Raw genomic sequence first — 20900 nt, forward strand, 5'->3', positions numbered from 1 at the left:
TTAGCCATTCCAGTTGGAAACTCATTTGTTTTTCTCTGATGAATGGTGATGTTGAGTACTTTTTCATGTGATAAGTAAACATTTGTTAGGATAATTAATATAAATATTATATATAATGATAATAAATAACATTGATTGTAAATTTCTGAAAATCAGAAATTTAGGAGCAGCTTTGTTGAGTGGCTCTGGCTCAGTCTGGCACTGGAGGATCCACTTCCGAGATGACTCACATGGTTGTGGTCTCAGTGCTTGCTGGACGGCTTAGTTTCTCTCCACATGGACCTTGCCTTAGGGCTACTCATGACTATAGCTGACTTCCCCCAAAGAGAGCGATCCAAGGGTGAAAATGACCAACACTGACGAGGCAGTGTCTTTATAACATAATTTTGGAAGTGACATTCTGCCACTTCTGCCGTGTTCTATTGGTCATTCAGACCAACTGTGATACAGTGTAGGAAGGGATTATACACGGCTGTCAAGAGTAGGAGACAGGGATTGTGGGGGGCCATCTTGGAGGCTGACTTACCACAATTCTGTTACTACTACAAATTAAATATTGGTTAAAAAATATATTAAACCAATCTTGTATTCCTGGATAAACCTGACTTGGTCATGGTGTAGTATTCTTTTTATATACTGCAGGCTTTGATTTGCTAATATTTTCCTAAAAATGTTTGCAACTGTGGTCATGAGTGACATGTTCTGTCATTTTTCCTTGTAGTGTCTTTGTTAGGTTTTAATATCATGGTTTTGCTGCCCTCATAAAACAATTGGGAAAATGTTCCCTCGTCCTCTATTTTCTGTAAGATTTTGTATAAAATTGAAATTATTTCTTAAATATTTGACATAAATGTCCATTTGGGCTTGTAGTTTTGAATAACAGATTCAATTTCCTTAGTAGACATAGTACCACTCAGAGTTTGTATTTCTTCTTGTGTCAGTGGTTACAAATAATGTATTTCAAGGTATATATTATTTCACATAAGTTGTTGAATTTATTGACATAATGTTGTTCATAGTATTCCTTTGGTATCCTTTTAATACTTGTAGGATATGTAGTGCTTTGTCTCTTCTTTCATTCCTAAATAATGGTAATCTATGTTTTATTTTTTCTTTATTTTTGGTCACTAATCCTATTTGTGATTATCAATATATGTTTTAAAGGATCACTTTTTGGCTTTATTATTTTCTTCTCTTTTGTATATTTTCTATTTCATTGACTTCTGCTCTTATCCTTATTGTTTTCTTCTATTTGCTTTGGGTTTAATTTGCTCTTTTTTAATACAGTAGAATCTCAGATTATTACTTCTAAATCTTTCTTTTTATATGTAAGCATTTAAATATAAATTGCCCTCTAAACACTACTTTAGATATGTACCATAAAATTAGTTTCTTTGTCATTCATTTCTGTTTATCATGCCATTTTCTAGTTTCTCTTGTGATCTCTCCTTTTTCCCATGGGTTATTTAGGGGTGTGTTGTTTAATTTCCAAATATTAGGGCCTTTTTAGATTTCTCAAGTTACTGATTTCTAATTTAATTCCATTGTCAATAATAATGCACATGGTAGAAAAATTCAGATGGTATCAAAGGTAATATGGTGAAAAGTACATATGTTTCCCATCCCTGTCTGCCTTTCTGCCTTCCTTATTTCCTTTGTTCATTAAGGAATATTTACTGAAGGCCTACTGCTTGCCAGGCACTGGGGATACAATTGTGTAAAAAGAGACCCAAGTTTACTGCCCTTATGGAGTTGAGATTCTGCTGATAGGAGACAGATAATAAACAAGAAAGCAAAATATATTATGTGTTAGATGGTAATAAGTACTAAGGAAAAAATGAAGCAGGGAAGAAGGTTTGGATGTAATGGGAGAAGGCATGTGCTATATTAGGTTGGGTTTAGGAAGGCCTCTCTGAGGAGGTAAACATTTCTCACTTTACTCGAGTAAAGTGAGAAAGTGTGGCTAGTTGGTAATGTGCTTTAGGCATAAGGCACAGTTAGTGCAAAGGCCCTGAGACTAGAATATACTTGTTGGGTTCCAGGAATGGTGAGGAGGTCTGTGTGGCTAGGGCAGAGGGTGAGTGGGAAAGTAGGAGGTCAGAGATCAGAGAGTGAGCCACCAAAGGTCACTCCTCAGCCACCTTAAAGAGTGTCCTGTGCATAAGCAAGCATATTCGAGGCATGCATATGTTTAATCACATATGATAGATAATATACTATTTACCCTGTTTTGTGCCATTTATTCCCTTTAGCAGCATACCTTGAGAATCCATCCATATTTGTGTACATTAGAGCTCCCACATTCTTTTTCATAGCAGTTGGTTTATAATGTGGATATACCAGGCCCTGTTGGTGGACATTTAGGTTATTTCTGGGTTATGTTCTCCCAGAGAATGCTGCCACCAGTATTCCAGTCTATGTGGCACTTGGCAGGCAGCCTTTTTATGTTGGGGGACAAGTGCCCCATGTCCACCCCATAACCTACACCCCGACAGGGAGGGTTTGAAGAGGATAATCCTTTTCGTATCTCCGACTTTACCTGACTTGCCAGAGGAATCTGCTGGTCTTCCTTCCTTCCCTTTCCAGTGGCTTTGCTCCCAGGAAAAGAAATTATGGGAGAAGTAAAGTATGAAAAACAGGCAAATCTCTTCCCCCTTCCTGTGATATGATGATGTGCCAGGTGTAAACTCCTCCAGGATCACAAAGGAACGCTTTGAAATATCGACGGCAGGAATGTTCTCCCCAGTCCACTTTACTAAGGCATGCGGCTCCGGTCAAATTTTACTTTTTATATTTAATAATTATGCATCAAATTGTATAATATATGCTGTTTTGATCAGTGGTACACTAATAGTGATTGTAATGGTAACTTAATTCGAGAGAAAAATTTTAACTAAGATCCCCAGAAATGAAAATTTTGATTTTCATTTATAGATACTTTTTTGTTTCAGAGAAATATAATAGGACATTTGAGCATAAAACTATGTTCTGTTAGGACAAAATTTTGTGAGAAAGTAAAATGTAGTTGAACTTCAAGGAGAACAAGGAATGATGTAAACACTGTCTCGGAAGAGCTGATTGCTGTATCTTTAAAATGAATGATGGTAGGTATTAAATTTCTGTGGGCTTAAAAGAGTGACACGGGCGGCTGGATGGCTCAGTTGGTTAGAGCACGAGCTCTGAACAACAGGATTGCTAGTTCGATTCCCACCTGGGCCAGTGGACTACTCCTTCCACAATTAGATTGAAGACAACGGAGCTGCCACTGAGCTGTGGGAGTGGTGGCCGGATGGCTCGGTTAGAGTGGGAGCTCTCAACAACAAGGTTGCCGGTTTAATTCCCGTATGGGGTGGGCCACGCCCCCTGCAACTAAGATGAGAATGGCGACTGGACTTGGAGCTGAGCTGCGCCCTCCACAACTAGATTGAAGGACAATAACTTGGAGTTGATGGGCCCTGGAGAAACACTGTTCTCCAGTATTCCCCAATAAAAAAAAAGTGACACAACAGATTTGTTTTAAAATGTTAATATCGGTCATATACCAGAAGTTATGCTTTTGCAATTATTTCAACTTACAATGACAAAATGGATATGACAACTTGAAAGAGGGTGCGTAAGTTTTTCAAAATTTGTTGAGAGTATACAGGAGCAACAAGATGCGAGGTGTGTTAATTTGACTCCTACTCAAATGTCTCTAATCATTCCTGGCGGTGGGTCTGGAGTACCTTGCTCCTAGCAGTGAGGTCCCTCCCATGGACTGAGACACTTGTTGATTTTTGCCAACCTGACAGATGGAGATCAGTTTCTCATTTTAGTTTTAATTTGCATTTCCTTGTGAACAAAGTTGTATGTCTTCTTATCTGTTGAAGAGCCTTTTGAATTTTTCAGTAATCAATCTGTTTGTAGCCTTAGCCCATTTTTCTAGCAAGTTGTCGGAGTCTTTATTTAATTAACTTATAGGAGCTCTTTCTGTAAGAAAAGGAGCAAATCTTATCTCCGACATTGTCATTTGACATTATTGTAGTTTTTGTTTTTGTTTTTACCATGTAAAACCTTTATTTTTTTTTTTAACTTAGTCAAATCAATTCATCTTTTCTTTTATGACCTTCAGATTTTCTGGCATCCTTAGAAAGACTATTCATTTCTAGATTATAAATGATTTATGTTTTCTTCTAGTAATTGTACAGTCTTATTTATATAGTGTTTAAGTCTTTGATGCATCTGGAATTTATTTTGGGTGTTAGGTGTGAGGTAGGGATCCTTCTTATTTTCTTTCCCATGTCCAGAAAAGAACATCCAAATCTATAGAAAAAGTTTATGAGAGTTTATTAGCGTTTATTTGAGCCAAACTGAGGACATGCCCAGAAGAAAGACCTGAATTGATTGAGAAAATTCTCTGGAGAATGGCAGTTTGGCAGCTTATTTTATACATTTAGAATCAAGGAATAAAATGTAAGGAAAATTTACATGAAATCCATTGGTGGTAGATTGGGGGATGGGAGAAAGCGAAGTGGGGGACGGGGAATCTCCAGGTTTGGATAAAAAGCAAAATGGAGAGATACATGCTTTTTTTTACATTGGTAGGTACAGGGTAGTTAACATTTAACATTTACAGTAAATAGAGATGGTGTGTGGGCAACAAGCTAACAATCAGGACTTTCAGGGCATGGACTTCTGTGAAATGGTTACACCTCTGCCTCCAAGGTGTTTGGAAAAGAAAATGACTCTGGGACTGCCATTGCCCCACCTGCTCCTCACCCATCTCCAAGGTGTCTCCCTAACTGGGTCGAACCAGGTGTCCCAATGGCCCTGGGGGAGGAGGCAAGGGAAAAGGAGGAAGAGCCACGGCGGGTTCCCAGCTTGGGTAACTGGGTAAGTGGTGGTGCCTTTGTCAGAGGCAGGGAACAGAGCAGGAAGTTTGAGGAAGAAATGCTGTATCCTTCCATTTTATTAAGTTCAACAACAGTCAAAACTGATCAATGGTGAGGTTGAAATAATGGTTACCTTGGAAGGGAGGTGTGTGACTGTAGGGGACATGGGGGGCTTCTGGGGTGCTATAAATAACCTGTATCTTTATCTGAATAACAGTTACATGGGTGTATACATACATAGAAATTAATCAACTGGGCGAGTATACTTAAGATTTGTGTACTTTATACGGTAGATGAGTTAAGTTTTGGATATGTAGTAGACCCCCTTACCCGCAGTTTCAGTTACTTGCGGTCAGCCATGTTACCAAAATAGTAAATGGAAAATTACAGAAATAAAGAATTTGTAAGTTTTTTTAAAAAAGAGAAAATGACTCTGGCATGTCAAACGTATGTTATCCGAGATGTATAAGAACAGTGGACAGGGCTCACTTAAGGTAAAGACCGACCTTTGCTAAGGAAGCTGTGGGCCTGGGACTTGACTACCTGCCATGACCTGCCCAGTTAGGAATTTATGTCAGGCCATCCCATGTGGTTATTTTTGGTCACTGAGCTTGTCAGGTCTGCTGTGTAGTCCCTTTTACGTTCACAATTGTGTATTTTCCAGGAAAAAAACACAAAACAACAGCTGCATTTCCAAGCAAATGCCAATACGCACCCCACCTTGCCTTTTTTTTCATGAATGGGGCAATCATTATGCTCGTCATCACTGCTTTTCACTGACCATGTTATCCTTGGGAGAATTATCTGTCAGGACTGAAAACTTCCTGAGTCTTTATTTCAGCTGCTGCCAGAATTACTTTAATTTATGAGACTGTAGGATAGTCCAATTATAGGTTTTTTCCTGGCTTTTTTATTGTTATTATAAACAATGCTACAAGAGTAACGTGCCAGGCAAGCCTTCCACACTTATCCTGGTAAAATCCGGCATCAATTTCCGGAAGCAGAATTACTAACTCAAGGGTGTGAAACATATTTTTAAGAGGGTCCATTTCCTCACAGTCTCGCCACCTGAAGGCAACTTCTTTTTTTATCTTCTTACTTTGAACTAAGGTTAGACTTACAGAACAGTTATAAAAACAGTACAGAGAGTTCCTGCACACCTTTCACTCAGCTTCCCCCATGACAGCATCTTAAATAGTACAGTGAACAAACCCAGGAAATGAACATGGATGCAATACTATTAATGCAACTACAAACCTCATTGAAATACTACCAGTTTTTCCTCCAATGTCCCTTTCCTGTCCCAGGATCTTATCTGGTATTCTGCGTTGCAATTAGTTCTCACGTCTATTTAGTCCCCTGTGATCTATGACAGTTTCTCAGTCTTTGTCTTTTATGATGGTGACCCTTCTGAAGAGTACTGGTTAGTTATTTTGTCCTTCAATTTACCCTTCAATTTGAGTTTGTCTGATGCTTTCTCGTGAGAAATGATGTTGTGTCCTCTGCACCACATCCGGGGGTCTATGACTTTAGTACGTCTTATTTCTAGTCATGTCGACCAAGGTCAGTGTGGTTAGAGTGGTGTCTGCTAGGTTTGCCCATTGTAAAGTTACTCTTTTCCCCTTTGTTAATAAATATCTTAGGGAAAACACTTGAAGACTACGCAAACACCCTGTTTCTTCTCAGACTTTGGCCCACTCCTTTTAGCAGGAGTCAGTGGACCTTGAGTGCAACAGCAGTTGTTGCATGGTATTTGCCTGATACTCATTTTCTGTTTCCTCTCCCTTCTCCATTTATTAATTAGAAGTCTACTCTTAAGAAGAGCTGTCCCTTCTTCTTGGAGGCTGTTTTACCAGTCATTCCCCTGGTGAGGTAAACGGGTTTGCGGAGGAAGTGGAGATTGGGCCTGAGTCCAGGCCCGGCTGGTCTCCAGGCTGTGTTCTTGGCAGTTACAGGAAGAAAGAAGAACCTCTAGGGATTCTAACAAGGCCCTCGCCTCCCAGGCCTCTAGGAGCACACCCCAGTGTATTTTCTGTCATCTTTCCCCCAGCGGATGAAACCTTTCAGTTTTGATATTCAGTGGCCCCAGCCTGGGCCTAATTTATAAAAATAACAATGGCTGCACTTTACTGAAATCTTTGGATGCAGCCACGCACAGTCTTGTTGGATCTCATAGAACCCTGTGGGTAAGGGTATTTTTTTTTTCCCCCAAATGGTTGGTATTTTATTCTATTTTATTTTTTAATTTTTATTGAGGAATATTGGGGAACAATGTGTTTTTCCAGGACCCGTCAGCTCCATGTCAAGTCGTTTTCAATCCACTTGTGGAGGATGCAGCTCACTGGACCATGTGGGAATCGAACTGGCGACCTTGGTGTTATGAGCACTGAGCTCTAACCACTGAATAAACCGGGGTTTTTATTAAACCTATTTTATAGAGGAGGAAACTGAGGCCTGGAGAGGGAGCGTTTTGGGGACTCCAGCCTGGGAAGCCCTGAATCCCAGCATGAACTTTGTCTTAATTAGCAGGTTCTCCTGCTTGAGAGTGCCTGAGGGAGTGCTTCCCACCTTCATCGCAACCCACGGGGGAGTCGGAGACCCAGTGACTCTGGAGGCCCCTCTTCTTAGACCTTTCCTTAGCCCTGCACCTTGTTCAGTGCCTGTTCCTGGGAGGAGAGTTCTCCCCTGTGCTGGGCATGCAGCCAAGGCAGCTGCTTGGTTCACCTGTTGTATTCAGGGCCCCATGCCACATCAGCCATAGAAAACTGGTCATTTCCAGGGCCCCCTGCATCACCACGATTCGCCTAGAGGAAAGAGAAAACACTCCGGCTCTTTTAAGGAAAAAGGCATTTTCTCAGCACTTTATTAGGGGCATTTTCATATGGCTACATTGAGAGAATTTTACATTGAAACACACCCACGTACCCTCACGAAGATACTCCTGCTAACATTTTACTGTACTTGCTTTGTCACACTTCAGTCTGTTGGTCCACCCTTCTGTCCATCCAATTGTTGGTGCATTTCCAAGTAAATTAGGCAGAAAGCATTTAATACAGAGACTGAGGCTTGCACAGTCATTGGAAGGGCTCGATGAACTGGCTGTTGGCCCGGCCGCTGGGAAGGACGCCGCAGAACTGACCCCAGGGAGCTGCTGCCTTTGAAGCTGCCCCCTTGAGTGTTGTGTTGAAGAACGCATTGACCTAATGCCATCCAGGGGCCGAGAAGCCATGACATGCTGGTGACAGGACACTGGAAGTTCACCTTGGGAAACCCCCGTGTCCCCAGTCTGCTGTCTCCAGCACAACCCCGCCAGAGCTGCAGTTGGGGGCCCTGACTTCCTCCTTCCATCGCAGATCCTGAGCAATGGGTCTCATTGGCCGACGCTCACATCCCCAGCCTGTGTCAGGCAGTCGGGGAGTATCCTTTAGAGCTTCATACGTTCATGGTACAGGAAGGCCCAGTCACAGGGGACCGTCACGCACGAACTGGGACTCATCTGCTTCTGGACGGGTTGTTTCCCACTTCTCACCACTTTCAGCATCATTGCAGTCAGCTTCCTTGCACGCCCGTCTTTCCCCTCTTGGACCTGTTGCTTCCCAGGTGCTCGGAGGACGAGGCCTACTGCTCAGGAGAATTGCTAGGAGGGAGAAGGTGCAGAGAGAAGTTCCAGCACCATTATGGGGTGAACTCAGCAACCCGGGGCCTTCAGCTCAGCCTGTTCACTTGCTAATAGAAAGAAACCTCCCCTCCTACAAGGAGAGTTCCAGATAAGGGTTTCCGGAACTGCAGGCTTCATCTTCCCTGGCCATTGGGCCATCATCCTTTCCCCCCAACTAGAGCTGGAAGCTTCTCTGATTAGGTCTGTTGCAGAGAGTGAGCCTAAGGCCCAGAAATATGAGGTGACTTATGCAAGGTCACACCATGGGGACCTGTAGCCCATAACTTAGAGTCTTGGAAAGAAGGGGACATGGGTAATTCCCACGCCCTCACAGTGAAGGCTTAGGAGGAAAGGGTGGGTCGGGGGAAGTTGAGGGTAGGGAAGGATGCCTTCCTGAAGCCTACAGGTCCTTGCTGTTGTATTTCCTGCAGTCGTCATATTCTGACATGTTGTTGTCCTTGGGGATGACCCAGAATTCCATGTTGGTTGAGCAGCACCTCTGGGAGCCTCGATGGAAGGGGTAGTGGTACCCACAGCAGCTCCATGTGCCATCATTGGGGTCCAGGGCCACACTGCCGCAGCGTCTCCAAGCCTCCACTCGGGTCACCAGCACCTCGCCTGGGGGCCAGAAACAGCTCATCCTGGGCCTGAGCAGAGCAGGGAGGCGGGGTCCCAGCCTGGGGGTGCCATGGGAGCCCCCCCGCCCCTCCTCTAGTTCAGCTCTTATCGCCCATCTAGGGACTGCCCCACATCTCCCGTGGTGTTTGTCCCTTCACCTGGCTAACACCCACTCCTTCCTCTTCCTTCCTGGCTGACTTAGTCTCTCGGGTTCTGTGTTTTTCTCTTCTGTTTCCTTTATTTTTTTATGGCCTTATTGAGGTATAATTTACGTACAATAAACTGCACATATTTAAAGTGTACAACCTGGTAAGTTGATAGACATGCACACCCGTGAAACCATCCCCACAGTCTAGAGAATGAACATATCTGTCACCCCCAAAGTATCTTCATGCCTCTTGTAATCCCAGCCCCTGTCCCCACTCCCCAATCTCCAGGCAACCAGTGATCCACTATAGATTAGTTTGAATTTTCTAGAATTTTCTATAAATTGAATTATACAGTATATATGTATTGTTTTACATATATATATATATATATATATATATATATATATATATATATATGTTTATGCTGCTCATACATAACGCACCAAATTGATTTTGCAACTTATAATCATAGACCTAAAGTTTAAAAACTCCCTGAAGGCTGCGTTACCTCCACTCACCCCTCTTATTTCCCTCCCCACAGAAGGTCCTCATCCCTCTACTTACCCCTGGATGCTTGGCTCAAGGAGGGCGAGGGAGGCACAGGCGTTCCATTAGAGAATGGCCGCAGCAGGAGGCAGAGGGCTTTGAGGGAGAGAAGAGTGAGGGCTGGGTGCAGGGGGCCCTGGGTAAGGGGGGTCAGGGGCCCCTGGGTGCAGGGCTGGGGTCCCAGTACCTGAGAAGGTGAGGAGCCAGGTCCTCCAGGCGGAGCAGGTGCTTGGTCCCATTATACTGGCTGCTGGCAGCTGCCCACTGCCCTGTGGCATCTCCCGGCTGGCCCACGCAATCTGCAGCAGTGAAGCTTCCTGAGGAACCAGTCTCCTCAGATCCCAACTGTGGTTCTTCCTGATTAACTTCCCAAGTACCCATCACCCCCATATGAGGAGTATTCATAATGACCTTGTCACATGGCCATAGACCTTTGGGTCACCAAATGGTGTCGTGCACCACTTACCTCTTGCTGTAGAAGTCACCCATAAACCCTCCTCCTCGTCAATCCCAGTGAATCCCATCGGTCCTGTGAGTCAGCCCCTACTGGTGGCCGGTGCTCACTGCTGAGGAGACAGCAGGTCCCTGGCCTGAGAACTGAAGGAAGCTCCCTCCTAAATGGGCCAAGTGAGTGTATTTCTTGGGTACATTCCTTGGGTATCCAAATCTTTCTATAAACCCACACTTCCTTTCTTGGTAAAGAAGGTGATAAATTCCTAGAATCAGAACTGTGGTTCCAAGGATATGCAATTAGCATTTTTTCCTTATTGTTAAAAATAGAGGAGCAATACGCGTTTATTGTAGAAAAATTTTACTACAATAAGAAAATAGAACACTCATATCCCAGTGCTCACTAATAACCAAAAGTTAAGTTTTGGTGTGTTTCCTTCATTTAGTTTTTCATTCATCAAACCCTCCCTGAGTGCTCACTGTGAGTCCAGCCCTGCCCTGCCGTCTTAGGATTCAGCGTCTGTTGGGGTAACAGACCCATCCCTAGACAGCGATGGCCCAAGTGGGCAGGGCATGGCTGGGGAGCCCAGGAGGCTGGGAGAGCCCAGAGGGGGCATGTGGGTGATCAGGGAGGGCTTCCTAGAGGAGGAGCCACTGAGCTGAGCCCTGGGCCCTGGAATGCACATATAAAGAGAGTATAAAATGTTTTGAACACTGAAACTAATTCCACATGTATGGGGGACTGGTGGCAAAAGATGTGCTGATCATACAGGATCATTTGAAGGAATCTAGACTTTATCCTAGAATCAACAGAAGCCATTTTAGTATGGTGACTTCATATGTGGAAGGTGCGTAAGATGAGGGAGAAAGACCCTGGCCAGGGATCAGGGCAAGGGCCTGGGAACCCAACGGCAGTGCTCACGTTTCTGGCTTGCACACGTTTAAAAAATGTGTTTGTGTTTTTAAAATTACATTGATTACTAATTTTGCCAAGAAGTATAAGTACTGAAAGAGTGAAATAAGTCTATGATTTATGATAAAAAAGAAGAAAACCTAACCATCTCCTTTTCCACCTCAATTCCTGCTCTCCACAGGTAACCACTTTAACTCTTGCAGCTGGTTTTTTTTTGGTATTTACCACCATATTTCTAATGGGCACTTATACTCCTAGCTCTTAAAAAATGTCCCTAATTTTTTTGACTTCCTAATATGGAAGATAAGGATGTAGTACTTTTACTCTCCCCCTCCCATATTAAAAAAACAAACAAAAGATGTTCCCCTCTCAATAGTTAACAATCCCCGTTACCAGTTATGTCATTTTTGGCAGTTCAGTATTTGGCATTTGGTCATAACCCTTTTGCCATCCTGGGCTGCATGAGTAGTGCTACTAGCAGGGAGCAAAATTGTCCCCAGCTAAGAGCCACTGGCATACACAAATGTAAAAAGTCACAGAGACTTTTAGTTCAGAGACTGAACTAAAGATCCGTGCATTTTTTGGTATATCATTCCTCAGTTGACAAGTTACACACACACACACACACACACACACACACACACACACTGACACTCACACACTCACACCTCTTGCTAAAAGCAGCCCCCTGTGCCCTCTAGAACTTACCTGGGAGGCAGCACAACGTCCACTGAAAATAAACAGCTGTGGCACTTTTCACATCCCAAGTTGAACCCCAGCTGTTAATTCCCAGACTGTTCTTTTTCAGCCTGTGCTCTGGATTGCTCAAATGATGGATGAGGAAATGACTTTCTAGGTCTCCCTAGGCGATGCCGCTCCCTATGACTCAACAGTTGAGTGACACTCTTGGAAATGGTTCTATTCTAGGTATCCCAACCTGGCAGAATTGGCCGTTGAAACACAAGGCAACATAAAAGATGTCACACATGTAATATTGAACAAAAGAAGGCTGCAAAGAGTTTAAACTGTCTTTCACGAAGAAGTCAGAATAGGACTTAAACAGCATCTGTCATGAAAGGTCAGAATAGTGGTTTTGGAGGGTACAGTCTGGAATAGGGCTTGAGGATAGGAGCCATTTGGGGTGCTGGAATGTTCTAGATCTTGATCTAGGTGATGGTTACATATTAAAAACTTATCCAGCTCTGCACTTAATATTTGTGTACTTTATATAAATTGTATTTCATTAAAAAGAAGAAAAAAGAATTAATTTAGTGAGGTCACTGGATAGAAAAAAATAACTCCATTGTATCTCTATATACGAGCCCCAACCAAATAAAAAATGGGATGTAAAATACTATCAATAATGTAAAAAATAATACCCAGAAATAACCATAATGAAAGAAGTGCAAGGCTTACAGAGAAAATTAGAGACTAAATGGAGAGAGATGCCACACTCGTGGATTGAAAGACTCAATATTGGGAAGACATCAGCGTCCTTAAAGTGATCTGTAAACTACACGGATACCAACCAAAGTTTAGGACAATGGCTCTCAACGTTTTGACTGTGTTCTCGTTATAAACACATCCACACAGACATAGACAAAAAAAGAACAAAAGTTTTGTGAAACAATAGTTACCCTGACTGTTTAAGACTGGCTTTGAGACTTTCTGTTATATCTCAATCTTTTTTTTTTTAATTTTTTATTGGGGAATATTGGGTAACGGTATATTTTTCTATGGCGCATCAGCTCCAAGTCGTTGTCCTTCATTCTAGTTGTGGAGGGCGCAGCTCACCATCCCACGTGGGAATTGAACCAGCAACTCTTAACTCTTGTTCAGAGCTCACGCTGTAACCAACTGAGCCATCCGGCCGCCCTCGAGCATATTTTTTAACGCTGGCTTGTGCAAATACATTGATTTCATAACCCACTAATGGGACAAGACGGGCCCTGTGAGTAAAGACCAAGTCGTTCTAGAAAATCATTATCTGAGAGCAAAATGACATGTGGCATTCTAAGTGGCTTGATGCATAGAGAAGCCATCTGACCTTGATACTCAGAATGCTGTCCAGGTGGCCCCCTTGATGACGCAACATGACAGGGGCCCCGCTCTAGCCTAGCCACATCAGATTGAATAGTTTCCATGCACCGCGTCCTGTATGTGCTTAGTTTCATTTCTCCGACTCGGCTGATGCACAAAGTACAGGAAGCCTTATTATAGCCACTGAAAGCCTGTGTGTTAAACCCTCATGATGTGAAAGGATGGTCTGGCCTAGGGATGTGGGGGTGCGGTGGGGACACTTGTTCTTCCCTCGCCATGTTGGGAGCTGAGGTGAAAAGAGTATAATAGAAGAATAAGAAATGTATACAAATCACCTGTAAAAGTGGAGAGGCAGCGGGGTGAGGACAAAGTGCTCATCTTTTATGGTGGGGTTGGAGAGCCCAAAGAAAGTAATTGTGTAAATACAAACAAATTTCCAGTTGAAATACTCAGACTGACGTACGCTTATGACCAGATGTTGGGGAGATGATGCGAGGGGAAAAAGGCTGAGTAGGGCAAGATTTGGGGTATGTATGAGGCAGGCCTGAGCATCAGGGCCGGTGCTGACGGGGTCCATGTATAGTTTGGGTACTTTATTTTCATGCAGTGGTAGTTTTGTTAGTGAAGACAATGATAATTTTTTGGGTTTTGTTGTCTCTTAACCAGCTTCTGGCTGCTGTGTGGAGGACAGTTGCAGGGGCTGCGGCCAGGTGGGGACGGGGAGGAGGCTGGGGCAGGGACCCACTGACACATTCAACAAGATATACTGAGCATCATGTGTGCGCCTGGCCTGGTCCTGGGCGGTGCTGGGGGCATAGCAGTGACTGGGACAGCCCCGAGCCCTGCCCTCATGGGGCTTACAGTCCAGTGTGGGGGAGAGAGAACATGGACGAGTGGCCGGATGACAAGGTCATTCCCAGTTGAGATAGGCGCTCCAGAGGAATACGCAGAATGACAGAAGATCAGAGCGTTCCTGAATAGGGAAGTCAGGGAGGGGACATTGGTCAGAGCTGGGATGGAGCCTGGACCAGGACAGGGAGGGGGGTGTGGGAGAGACAGAATGTGGGGAGGCTATGGGGACACCTGAGCCCCAGGTCTCTGGTTGGATGACAGCATGGACCCAGGAGGAGGAACAAGTGTGTGGGGAAGCTGAGGTCAGGTGTGGACATGGTGAATGTGAAGTACCTGGGGATGTCCAGGGACCTGCTGGACACCCGGGCTGCTACAATCCTGTCTTGTCCCGTCCTGGCCCCTCGTGTGCCGCCCCTTCTTCCCAACTCTCCATTCCCACCCGGACCTTGTTTTCTGAACCCTAAATCTGGCCATTTGGCCTGAGAGATCGTGTGAGGACTTGCTCTGAAAGCTCTCGCCCTCTTCTCTCTCACCCCCCACACCTTCAACTTAATTTCCTGTGACCTTTGTGTGTGTCCCCCTCCCCCGCCTACCCACTCCCATTTGCACACCCAGACCCACCCACTGGCCCAGGTCCCCACACTGTTGACACTGAGATGCAGGGCCATTCACCCAGGGATGCCAGCAGAAGCTGGTCCACGGTGTCTCTCCTAGCTGCTGTCCCGCCACTATCCTCCTGACATAAAGAAGCAGGTGACAGTTACAGGCCCAGCTCTGGGCCCAGCACTGGGCTGGTATATGGTCATCAGGAGTGAGGCAGGTGCCACCCGTTCCCCATTTTACAGAGGTGGCTCAAAGGGGCTGTCATCGCGCAGGCAGTAGGTGTAGAGTCCTGGGTGGATCCCAGGCTGCCCTGACACTAGGACCTCATGGAGGGGGCTCCATAGCCTGGACCCCAGAACTTCACGACACCAGGGCCTGTGTAACAGCAGTAGTAGTGAGCATGCAGCCGGAAGTTACTGAGAACCCTGGGGGTGCTACTTGGATCTTACTGCCGGCTCCAGGCAGAGCTCCACGAACATTTTCTGCCCTGCCCCTTTAAAAATTTGAAAACTATATCCTCTCTAGTGCATTTTCAAGTTGACAACTAAAACTTCTCTTTATAAGTTCAAGTAGTTGCAAAAGGTAATAATTTGTAGTGTATTATGAATATTGACATATTCAAACAGAGCTGGCACATCCTTCCTTTGAAGCATCTAACGTAGTCTGGTGAATTCATGCCGGCCAATGTCTGGCTTAAAAAAGAAAAATAGAAAAAGAACCAGCTCTTCTTTAACAGTCAAAAATTTTACATTGTTCCTTTTTGTCCTTGGACTTAACTTACAGTGCCTCTCCGGACAGAATTCTGTCTCTTGAATTATGTATCAGCAACCAAAATATGTACAGAAATTCAAGTTTTAACTTTATTTAACTTCCTGTGACCATAAGGTTCTGAATGTTAAAATATTTTCTTCTGGATTGAATAAATTTAAAATTATAAGTGCATGGTTACTATAAAGCATTTTACGTATGATGTATTTTCATGAATAATTCTTAAACCCTAACAGTGAAATGGTGTGTTGGAACTGGATCTCCACCTGAGCTAGACAGGGCATCCCCAATCATTTCACGTGTCCTTGGATGAATATTCATTATTACAGGAATGAGTCAGGGTTCAGCATCAATCCTGCCTTGGTTTTTAAGACTCAAGTGCTGAGAACTTTCCTTCACAAAGAAGCAGCTAGGCAAGGAAGTTTCTGTTCCGGCAGCACCTGTCAACTCTGGAGCTACCTCCAAGGTATGTTTCCAGAACCTCATGGTGAAGGCTCACAACTGTTGGCTCCCTCTTCCAGGCTGATGGAAAATTTAGGAGCCACCAGCTTTGCAAAGAGGATTGGTTACCCTGCGTTCACAGTCACTTAGCATCAGTTCCCACAATTCAGCTGCCCTTTCTTTGGATCAAGGAGGTCACCTGCTGCTGCAGCCCTAACTGCACTTTGGGAAGATTTGGGAAGAAAGGGGTTGACCCTCCTCTTGGGAAATGGGTGGGGCAACACTGCCTGGGGAGGACAGGGGCTGGCCAGCCAGTGGCTTGAGGGAGGGGCAGAGGGAGCTGAGCGGCAGGTAGTTGAGTCTTCATACCTTGCCGGGACTTGGTGCTCTGGGAGCTCCTTGTGACGCTCCAGGGGCGCAGCTCCCGGTCTGCGGATTTCCGGTCTGCGGCAGCGTTTCTCATTCTTGGCTGCTTGCCAGAATCTTCTGGGCGATTTAAAAAGATGCCCTCAGGGTCACCGAGGTTGGGCGGCTGGGCTTTCCCGGGGGAGGCGGGGTTCGTGGCTTGTTTCATGCGCCCCCTGGCGATTCTGTTTGCCATGTCCCCATGGCTCCGACCAGGACACCGAGGCGCGTTGGGGCGCGGCTGGCAGGGGGCTCCGGGAGCACAGCCTGACCCGTCTCTTCCCCGCAGTGTACCACTGGGTGGAGATGCGGACCAAGATGCGTATCATGGGCTTCCGGGGCACGGTCATCAAGCCGCTGAACGAGGCTGCGGCCGCCGATCTGGGCGCTGAGCTGCTGGGCGAGGCCACCATTTTCATCGTGGGAGGCGGCTGCATGGTGCTGGAGTACTGGCGCCACCAGACAAACCAGCGCCACAAGGAGGAGGAGCAGCGCGCCGCTTGGGACGCGATGCAGGACGAGGTGGGCCGCCTGGCGCTAGCTTTTGAGGCCCTGCAGGCGCAGATGCAGGCGACACCGCCGCCCGGCGCCTTGGAGGAGCTGCGGGCGCAGATGCAAGAGGTGCGCGCCCAGCTCTGCGCCCGGGACGGCGATGCGCCGTCCGCGCCCCAGGCAGTGTCTTCGTCCCAGGCAGTGTCCACATCCGAGAAATAGGAGGATGCTGAAGCCTGAACTTGGATGTGGCCATGTGTGCCCTGATGTGGCCTTCTCCCCGCGCTACCCCTGCCTGTGCTGGCCCAGCGGAAACCACCGGGATCTTGATAGAACTTGGGCTTTGGTCACCCTCTATTGACCAGTGGTACCTTCCACTGGGACTGTGAAGCTTCCAACATAGCCCCCTCCAACCTCTAGCTCATTGGTACAGTCCACAGTGCTCATCCCCAACCCCTCCCCACACCGCGCAGACCTGCAAGGTCCCAGCCAGCAGGACAACAGCTCACTCTTCTGGCAGAAGAAAAAATGGAACCAGTACTTGAGCCCAATCAACCTGTCAATCCCCCATTTACCTGGTCAGTGTTACGTTTCCCTGGGACGCTTGTATCACACTGGACACCCCCTTCCTTTTGTCAGTTGGTACAGACCATTGTAAGGCATGCAGTATCTTTCAGTGGACTTCTGACCCTCTCACCTTCTGAGGTGCACTGTAGCTGGGCATCGTCCCCTTTTTGAGGGGAAAAAAGGATCCTGGCTTGCAGTTGATCCACTGAATATTGTACCCTTAACCTGATCCTCGATATCTTCCCCCGAGGCCCCAAGTGGAATATTCCAACAACCCCCCTCATCCTTCAGTCTATGGCGGAACCCCCTGGAGTGGCTGTGCAGTCTTCTCAGGCAGTGCCCTCCCAACCCCGCTTTGGTGGTGAAAAAATTGATCCTACCTAGGGCTATTCCATCCTGTCTCTCAGCCTCAGCTTCCTGTTTACCTGTCCCCAAAGTCCATGGGCCTTTCCTGACATGTCCTTTCTGACCTTTCCCACTGTCTTTTTCAGTGGCCTCTCAGGGGACTGCCGGCCATGGATTAGATGATCACATCCCCCATGTTTCATTTAAATCTGTCGATCTGTGTGCTCTTGCCCTCCACCCCTGGCACTCTGGACTGGTCCAATAGCCCCCCTTCGTGCAGTGGTACCTCCTGCCTCCCAAAACCCCAAACCCCACCTCCATCCCATTGGACTAGGCCACTTGTTGGTCTTACCTTCTTTGGTAGTTTCCTAGGGCTGCTGTAACAAATTACCACAAACTTGGTGGCTTAAAACCACAAGAATTTATTCTGTCACAGTTCTAGAGGCCATAGATCCAAAATTAAGTGTCAGCAGGGCTGCACCCCCTCTGAAGGATCTAGCGAAAGGTCCTTCATTGCCTCTTCCAGCTTCTGGGGGCTTCAGGTGTTGTGGGCTTGCGGCTGCTTATCTCCAGTCTCTGCCTCCATCTTCACAGCCTTCTCCTTTTCTGTCTCCTACAAAGACACCTGGGCATTGGATGTAGGGCCACCCTAAATCTAGGATGGTTTCACTTAGAGATCCTTAATTCCATCTATAAATACCTTTTTTCCCAAGTAAATTCACATTCACAGGTTCCACGGGTTAGGATGTAGACACTTTTGGGGGGGCAGCATTCAACCCACTGTACCTCCCCACTCCGAGAGTATGCTGTGACTGCTGCCACCCCCGTGGGACATTCAGCCTTCCAAATGGGTTAAAGGAACAGTCCAGGAACCACCCTTCACAACTTGGTTTCTCTTCCAGGACTCACCCCTGAAGCAGGGAGGGATGCATTCTGTTTTCCAGACTGTAGATGTAAGGAGCCCCGGAATGAGGATGTGTCTGGGAACCATGATATGGAGCTCCAAAATGGGTACCAAGCTCATTAAAATTAGGAGAGAAGCTGAGAGATCTGATGGGGGTGAGTGGGCAGAGCGTCATCCTATGAACTCTCTCAGATGGGGAAACTGAGGCCCAAGGGAAGCAAAGGGACTTGTCCAAGGCTACGAAGCCAGTGAAGGACTGGTTTCACTGGGGAGACAGAGGAGTCCAGATTTTCCTAGGTGCAGGGCGAGAAGGACGAAGATAAGAGGGAGGCAGATTGGTGGGGGAGGGGCAGTGTCGGGCGTGGGGTCCCTCCATCCCCTGTCAGAGCAGCCCCACATCACACCTGAGACTGAGCATTTTAGTGAGCGGGGTTAGATTCATTCCACCGGGGCCCCTTTCCAAGAAATGGGAGACAGGTTTTCTCTCACTTCCTCACCTCACTTCCCCAGGGGTTTAAAAATGATCTGGACGCAAGATCTACGCAGATAGAAAACCAGGAAACGGGGGTTCTGAAACATCATCTGAATTCCTTGTAGAAGAGGGGGAGAAGCTGGTGTAGAGGGAGCTGGGGGGGCCGTGTCTTTGCAGGTGTCCCAGTTGGGTTAAATGATGAAAGGTAAAGGCAAGAGAGATACCACTGCATGAAAGGGTGATGGACAGAGCCAGGTGAGCAGGCTCGGTGCCTGGTTTCTATGGTTACCCCTGGGGGTCCACTCTAGCACTGTCATCTCTGGAACACAGGTTGCTGGAGGCCGGGGGGGCCAGGGATGGTAAATAGCAGTCATTCTAACAGATGGAGTTTATTGAGCTCTGGTTAGGTGCTGGGCACTGTTTGAGGGCTTTGTATATCCCAGTAATATTATGTTCTTCATTTCATGAGGAAACTGAGGCACAGAGAAGGCAAATCACCTACCCAAGGTCACACAGGCAGAGAAGAGGTGGAGGTGGGACATGAAGACAGTCAATCTGGACCAGAGTGCAAGCCTCTAACCCCTGCGCCATTTTGCCTCTAATGTAGCACTGCCCTAATGTCTGTGAGATTCAAAACCTAGCTGTCACGTGCCCTGACCTGTGGCCAGACCTGAGGGATGCAGCGGCTTCACCCCCGGGTGGTGGGTGTGAGCGGGTGTGTGCAAGTGGAAGGAACAGCCTCTCACAGTGCACTGAGGCCAGAGGATGGAGGGTTTATCCCTCTGGCTTCCTACTAGCAAAAGTTTGTATACATTTGCGACTTGGGGAGAGGGGTTAGAATAAATTTGTAATTCAAGTTGGTTGTCTTCAAGTTGATGTATTTTTTTTCATATTTGAAAAACCCGTCAACCTTAGGGAAAGTGTTATTCGTTTATTGTTTCATTCAAGAACCTGTCCCCCAGGTGTCTACTGTGTGTCCTGCCCTGCCCTGTGCCGTGTGCGTTGCCAATGGGGACCATGACAGTCCCCACCCTGCCCTCACAAGGCTCACAGTCCAGTAGGGGGACAGACAGATGCACACACAGACCTTTCTCTTCCCGTGTTGCCTGCCCCACCCCAGGTTATTTGGCAAGAAGGAGCCAGGCTGATTCTAGACACCTCCCCTCCTGAGGGACTCAGGGCTTTAGGGAGTGAAGCACAGAGAAACCCATGCACACTGGCTCACAAAAGCCTCCAGCCATGTGCGAGGGCTCTGCCTCTCCCATTTCCTGGCAGGCCCTTTGTCCCCTGTGTTGGTTTCCCTGCCTGGTAGGCTGTTGTCTGGCGAGAGCCACCGCAGAATCAAACGGACTTCATAAAGCCGCTGCCTGATCCACTGGCTCATCCAGCCATCCCTGTACGAGCCCCTGTGACGCTGAGTGGCCAGGCTGGGGCCCCCAGCCCCAGTGGACAGAGGGAGAGGAGAAGCATGCCCAAAGGAGAATTGAGTGGGCATCATCCACCTGCTCGTTAAACACGTTTATTGAGCACCTACTGCATGCCTGGCCCTATTCTAGTAGCGGGGAATAAATCGGGAACAGGACAAAATCCCCACCACTATGGAGCTGAAATCCAGTGCAAGACAGGGACAGAGGAGTGTCAGAGGAGGAAGCGTTTGAGACAAGCCCCGAAGGACTGAGGTTATTAGCATGTATAAAGGCCCTGAGGCTGGTGTGGGGTTGGCCTGTTTCTGGAACAGCAAGGATTTCTGTTACCAGAATAGAGTGGGGGTTGGTGGACTGAGGCCCTCAGGCCAGATCCAGCAAC

The 20900-nt window shown here is 46.6% G+C and overlaps 2 protein-coding genes across 4 annotated transcripts in view; one reads left to right on the plus strand and one right to left on the minus strand.

Annotated features, from left to right (window-relative positions):
• Nucleotides 1-20900, plus strand: part of OPA3 (outer mitochondrial membrane lipid metabolism regulator OPA3) — a 74581-nt gene that overhangs the window by 21371 nt on the left and 32310 nt on the right. The window contains exons 1-2 of one of the 3 annotated variants that reach the window (XM_088800099.1): nt 15087-15934; nt 16604-19950. The exons of 1 other annotated variant lie outside the window; for it this stretch is intronic. In XM_088800099.1, the coding sequence (XP_088656225.1) occupies nt 15778-15934; nt 16604-17028 (582 nt within the window). In that variant the 5' untranslated portion in view covers nt 15087-15777 and the 3' untranslated portion in view covers nt 17029-19950. Of the gene's footprint in view, nt 1-15086; nt 15935-16603; nt 19951-20900 lie in introns of those variants that run through there. One more of the 3 variants, XM_019754853.3, reaches the window with a different exon arrangement.
• On the minus strand, nt 7704-16606 carry LOC148757546 (uncharacterized). The gene is made up of 3 exons (XM_088800101.1): nt 16279-16606; nt 9861-9938; nt 7704-9147 (listed from the first exon to the last, which is right to left on the minus strand). The coding sequence occupies exons 1-3, from the start codon at nt 16508-16510 to the stop codon at nt 8930-8932; spliced, it is 528 nt and encodes a 175-aa protein (XP_088656227.1). The 5' UTR covers nt 16511-16606; the 3' UTR covers nt 7704-8929.

This window comes from Rhinolophus sinicus, chromosome 8, assembly GCF_057876585.1.
Source record: "Rhinolophus sinicus isolate RSI-liver-muscle chromosome 8, RSI-T2T, whole genome shotgun sequence".
In the NCBI taxonomy this organism is placed as follows: domain Eukaryota; kingdom Metazoa; phylum Chordata; class Mammalia; order Chiroptera; family Rhinolophidae; genus Rhinolophus; species Rhinolophus sinicus.